Source organism: Galeopterus variegatus, unplaced genomic scaffold (assembly GCF_000696425.1).
Source record: "Galeopterus variegatus unplaced genomic scaffold, G_variegatus-3.0.2 Scaffold2184, whole genome shotgun sequence".
NCBI lineage: Eukaryota > Metazoa > Chordata > Mammalia > Dermoptera > Cynocephalidae > Galeopterus > Galeopterus variegatus.
Genome location: NW_007728295.1, coordinates 108,849 through 115,341, shown reverse-complemented (window position 1 = coordinate 115,341; position 6,493 = coordinate 108,849). Strand labels below are relative to the sequence as shown.

The following is a 6,493-nucleotide window of genomic DNA, read 5'->3' as shown; positions in this document are numbered from 1 at the left end:
TTTTTTTTTTTTTTTTGCATTTCCCTGTGAATAATACTTCCATGTATGCAAATTGTGAATAAATTGAGAATACCTCATAAATACATTTAGGATGCTTAATCCCAGATTTTATGTATGTATGAGTGTGTGTATGTTAACATACAGAGCAAGGAGACAAAATATTTCTAAAATATATACACTTCAAGTCTCTTGCACTTTCATTCTAAATTCACAAAGATATCCAAAATGTCTTCTTTCTTAATGTGCCATAATTTATTTTCAACTCTGTTAGGCACACATTTTAAAATGAATCTACTATGAATATTAGGAGAGAAAAGTTTCATAGTTTTTCGAATCTTTGCTAACTATTCCATAATTTTTTTATTAACATACAGAGCAAGGAGACAAAATATTTCTAAAATATATACACTTCAAGTCTCTTGCACATTCCATTTTCATTCTAAATTCACAAAGATATCCAAAATGTCTTCTTTCTTAATGTGCCATAATTTATTTTCAACTCTGTTAAGCACACATTTTAAAATGAATCTACTATGAATATTAGGAGAGAAAAGTTTCATAGTTTTTCGAATCTTTGCTAACTATTCCATAATTTTTTTAAAAAAGAGTATCCTATGGTTTAATGTAAAGGAAAGTTTAAACTTCTTTAATGCCAACTTAAGTTTCGATTAATTTATTGTTAAATGTCACTTTATGTTCACATTTCAGATATAATTCCTAGATTTAGACCTTCCCTCTTACAACAAACAAAAAACATACCACATATTCTAAGCTAGTGTTGTAATTTCCAATATGAAAACCTATTAAATACCCAGTATTGATTTTGTGCCCACCATGGACTAGACATCATATTTGGTACTAGTGATATAAGGGAGCAAAAATAGCCTCATCTAATATTCTGATGGGCCTGACAGACTAGCAAAAACTATATATATATATATATATATATATATGTATGTATACTGTTACAGACACTAAAGATTTTCAGCCCAAGACTCGATACTGCTTGATGTAGGTGCTTTGTGTAAAAATAATTAATCTTCCCTGGATGTGCTTATTTGACTCTCATTGGGCAATATGTACTGAGCAGAGCTTATGCTTTGAAATGCTTAGTATGTTAATTTAATCTTTGTAATAAGATTTTGTAAAGAAGCCATAGTCAGAAGCAAGCATGATGCAAAACTCCTCTCTGACAAAAAAATTAACTTCATTTAAACTAAAAAAAGCAAAATAAGTGCACCACAGATGAACACACATCATTTTTTACATGACGTAGGAAATATTTCCTGAAGACTATTTAAGATATTCTTGTTATGTTTAATCACTTTATTTGCTTTTCAAACAAATATAATTTTAAAATTATCATATGTAAACTATAGTCCAGATTTGAAATTTACCATTGCCATAAATGAGGTTCTTTATGTATGTGAACCACAACTCACCCTGGGAGATCTTGTGAAAATGAGTAAAATCAAATTATTCCAAATTTTGTTGTAGTTTACTTCTTTTAACTAGGATATTGGTTTTGATCTACGAAATTGTGAATTAGGTTATGATGCAGACAAGAAATTTAGGTGTAGAGGAAGTGAGTTTTACAATTTTGGACAGTTTGGGAGTGTTGGTATCCCCTAAAAATCAAGCTATCCTCTTCATGTATTAAATTACAGGTGTGATATTGTGTGCTTCTTTGCCATTTTGTCTATGTAGCTTACAGCCTGTTTTTCTTCTCCAGAATGAGCAAATTCCCAAACCATAAGGCTCCTCACAAACACTCAAAAACAAACTTCTGAGTTATATTTCATCATCCTCCTGAGCTTTCCTGAATAAAGAAAATCAGTTTCTTCAATAGGTTTAATTGTAATAACAATATCTTCATGTATGTTTCTTTCAGAGTGGTACTTTGGACCAAATTCCTCATTCTAGTCCACACTTGTAAAACACAGGTGTGAAATACAGTTGACAGCTTCATTCACTGCTCAGAATCCATTTCCCTTCTTGGTAGGAGGAACTTGAACTCCCTTTGGGAAAACACTGTTTCCTCATTCTAAGCCATGGATTGGGTAGAACTGACCCCATGTCCAGCAACAGAAGTATTTTCTGATTGGTTTAAATTAATTAGCCTATACCATCCACCTTCCCACAATAATTGAATCAGGGATGAACATGTAACTCAATAAGAGCCAATGGGATAGATAAGAAGCTTCTGGAAAAGACAAGCTTTCACACATCCTCTACATTTGATCATGTAAGGACGTGAGCCTCCATGCTACAACCTTAAGGGGAAGTAGCCCGAATATGAAGCGGACAATTGGATCCCAAGAACATTGAGTCCCAGCACAAATAGAAACAAAAGTCAGCCATTTGAGCCTCCAAATTCTCTTTCTCTGAAAGCCATTTACACTTTTCTAACACATGCAATATAAGGAATGCCATATGTCAGTGATTATAACACCTTATATCAGAGGAAAGCAAGTAAGTTACATATAAACCAAAGACATAACAGATACATTCTTCCCCCAGAGAAACAGAACAATGGACCTAATACCTCAAATCTCTGATTGCTGACTTTCTTTCCTTTTTTATTCCAGACAATTTTAGGTCTCGGGTCTCCTGTAGCTTGGCAAATGAAAGAGGCAACTCCACCAGAGACCCCTGTCTGATCAACAGGAGTTCGTGTAAACCTTGGAGGTGCTGAAATAAAAAGAAACAGACACCACAATTGAATGGAAAATTGAAATACAGACTATCACCCCACTGGCTACTGCTCTCCCCACAGCCCTCAACCCCATTTCCACCAATACATGCATGCATACATATACTCATAAATGTACTAGGATTACAAAATTAGGAAAGCACCGTTTACTTTTGAGGGTAGTTTAAAAAGAAAGAAGGTAACTTTCTGGTCAAGTTATCTATTAGTGCTTTTATTGCTGAAATCTGTATTAAGGCAGAAATCCAATAACATCCGAAAAGCAACATAACACATTAATTTTTATTACCAGTATAAAAAAAAAAATCCAATTTGTCCTCTGTAACAAAATGAGCTCATCAATCAAAGTGAGTAAAATTTTAGCTCTTTGCTTTGATGCCACTATCAGGACACTGCCAGAAAGCAGCATTGCCACTGCTAAGCTATTAAAATTAGTGACATTTAAAAGAAATTCTAGAAAATTTTAAAGAGACAAGAAATATAGCTCTGAATTAGAAGGTTTAGCAAAAGTTAGAAATAGGGGGAAACGGTAACGTGAGACTATAACCCAGATATTGTAGGCTGCCTTACTTGAAACTTAACTCCATAATTTTTGCAAAAGAAGATGAGTCAGGAAGCCCCCAAAGTTATAGCAAAGAAAAGGATTTCTTTTTTTTTAAAAAAAAAAAAAAAGATGTATGCTTAAAGATTACTAAATCTGAAAGGTCAGAAGTTGGAAGCTTTTTAAATATCCTGCATCTCTTTTAAATGTTCCTAAAATTCACTCCCCTCTTAAAAACTTATTTTTTTCATGTTGTATTTTTAGATCTAGAAATCTACCATACAAGAATGACATAAAATTTAGATGAATATTTATGCACAGATATTCATCATGTCATTTGTTTAGCAAAAGATTACAAATATTCTAAATATTAAATAATATAGCAATCGATGGTGAATAAACTATGGTATAATGATGTAACATCATACAAATAGTAAATGTTAAATTTATACAGTTTTTATCTCATCAAATATTCTAAATATTAAATAATATAGCAATCGATGGTGAATAAACTATGGTATAATGATGGAACATCATACAAATAGTAAATGTTAAATTTATACAGTTTTTATCTCACGATGTGAGAAATACTTATGATTCAATGATAAGCCACAAAAGCATAATACAAAATTAAATCTGAGAGATACTCGATTATAAAGAAAAATACATACACCCACAGAAAAGATTGGACAAAGTATACTAAAACACTAGTTAGGGTGGTTTGGGAGGTGGTATTCTAATTATTTTTCCTACTTCTTTACATCTGTTTGACATCCTTGAGTTTTTACAATTATGTTATCACTAGAAATTATTAAAAATTCAAAAACATTGTATTTTTCCATTTTATTTTCCATTTTCTGATCGCCATTATAGACTTTCTCTTCTCTCTTATTTTTGAGTTAGACATCATTGAACATGGTTTAAGTAACTATAGCTAACATTTATTTTGAAAACAATTTTTAGATTTTAAGAAAATAAAAAACAATAACAAAATTATCCTTCTTTGCTCATCAGCGTTTTTTATCTGCATTGTTTTCATGTTTCCCATGTGATGCTCCTGCTGGCTTTATGGTATGTTCCGACACTCCGTTTGGTTTTCCTGGAGTAGGAGAAGCCAGATTCCCATCTCAGCTTCACCATTAGGGATGATCTTCTAGTGACGAAAATCATCTAACTTTACTGTTTCTTAATTGTATAATATAATATGAAATAAATTGTTTTGCAGAAATCTCTGCCAGTTTTAAGGTTTTCCAACTTAATATGCTATTTCCACAAAGAGGGATGTTTAAGAGAAGAGAGAGGCAAAGAGGCATCTTTGCAATGCTGGTCTTGGGGAATGAGTCCTCACTTCATCAAATTCAATTTGTTGGTGACAGTGGAACTGGTGGGGACACAGGAGCATGTTTATGTTCAGAAATATTAGGAAAGAAAATGGGCTCTAACAAAGCTGGTAGATATCCTACAGCACCTCTGGGTAGCAGTACAAACTAGATGATTACTAGAAGCTGCAGGAAGTACTTAAAATGATTTGAAATTGACTAAGTGAGAAGAATAAAAAACACTGTACATTGATGTCACTTTTCTGGAAACAGACTATAAAGGTATTACAAGTTTTTATTTTTCTCTTTCTGCTGTTGCAGACAATGCAAATTGATAATAACCACTTGTTTGTCAGCATCTAATGTAGAAATTATAATTATGCAAATAAAATTCCCAGGGAATATCCCAGGAAAAGCAAAATGCATTGTATTGCTATATTAAATGCCACAGTACTGTCATTTTTAGGTTCCTTCCTTCTCTTGTCCATAGTCTAAAAACTATCAGCCCTGAATGGAAATCCATTATAACAACCCAGCTTCCTATTTATGTTCTGTTTAAAAATTTCTTGCAAAAATGTGTGAAGGGAATGAAGGGCAATTGCAAAAAACAACTGTGTACAAATAAATAATGAAACAAAACTAGAGACAGGATGCCATTTTCCCTGCACTGAGATTTTTTTTTTTTAAGGGATAGCATTCCATCTCTCATCCCAGAGAATGAATGGAAGTTGGAGATTTTTGACAACGAGAAAATAGATAATTGCTACTGGGGCAAATGTTTTCCTATGTTCCGCCGTTGTGCAGAGGTCTAGGTTAGAAAGCTCATCCAGAAATTACCAGTGAATGAGGACGTGAAAGATGTCAAATTAGAATTAAACTTAGAAATCTGATTTCTAAGTGGAGATCAGAGAAGGCAAATTCCTATTTACTTGGAGAGGAGGTCTGAATTCCACCATTCCAATGCTTTCCAGGTGTGTTTCTCATTTATTTTCATTTTCTGGAATACACAAGTTTTTTTGCTAATATTGGCAAGTATAATAATCTTCCAAAGACATGACCACTGGAGGCTACTGTGAGGATTTTATTGCGAAAGACCAAGTCAATGAATGGAATTAACCTATTGAACTGTGGAAAATTTATTAAGATAACCAACTAGAATCTCTTTCAGGATCTGGAACTATTTTTCTCAATCCTACTGACAGCGTAGTCACGGTAGTGACTGGGCATTCTTCAATAAAGCACCCTGATAAGGACTTACTATTTGAAAACAAACAAGAAAATGAAATTAATCACACTACATTTTTTTATAAAGCTGTTTCAGGTGCTTATACACACAGGGGTTTTTTTTGTTTTTAATGGAAGACATTGGACTTCACAGACAAAAATCATGACTTTCTTATGGGATCTGATGTCAATTTTTCTACATTTGTCCCCAAAATCCAAACTGCAGAAGGGATAAATGTCATCCTTCTATGATACAAAGTAAGATTTTGGATAATATAGTAAAATCCTTTCAGTAAGCATGTGTGTTGCATAAACAATCTTCTTCGCTGGTCAAACTTTCAGCCTGATGCTGTCAATGCTAGGCAGCCAGCTAAAGGGAAGAAAGATATGAGATAGAGAAAAGACTAAACTTAATAACTCCAACAAATGCTGGAGGCAAGCAGAAATCTTTATTCTCAGAGGGACATAATAATATACAGCACCCACTTCTCCTTCTGTCTCGCTCAGCTTAATAAAAGGAACAAGATGAATCCTCCACTGTCTTTTGTCATGGGCACTGCCCAAATTTTTTTTTTTTTTCCTTTTTGTCTTTTTTCGTATCCGGCAACAGATCGCAACCCTCAGTGTCGCACCCGTACCGGACCGGGACCGGCAACGGGATCGCAACCCTCGGTGTTGCTCCCACACCTCGCTCAGCCA

General features: G+C 33.6%; 1 protein-coding gene across 1 annotated transcript in view; it reads right to left on the bottom strand.

The window, feature by feature from the left end:
- Window positions 1–6,493, bottom strand: part of LOC103597074 (receptor-type tyrosine-protein phosphatase delta) — a gene marked incomplete at its 3' end in the record, with an annotated part of 296,277 nt that overhangs the window by 199,760 nt on the left and 90,024 nt on the right. The window contains exon 2 of the mRNA XM_008580873.1: window positions 2,546–2,691. Within this exon, the coding sequence (XP_008579095.1) occupies window positions 2,546–2,691 (146 nt within the window). The remainder of the gene's footprint in view (window positions 1–2,545; window positions 2,692–6,493) is intronic.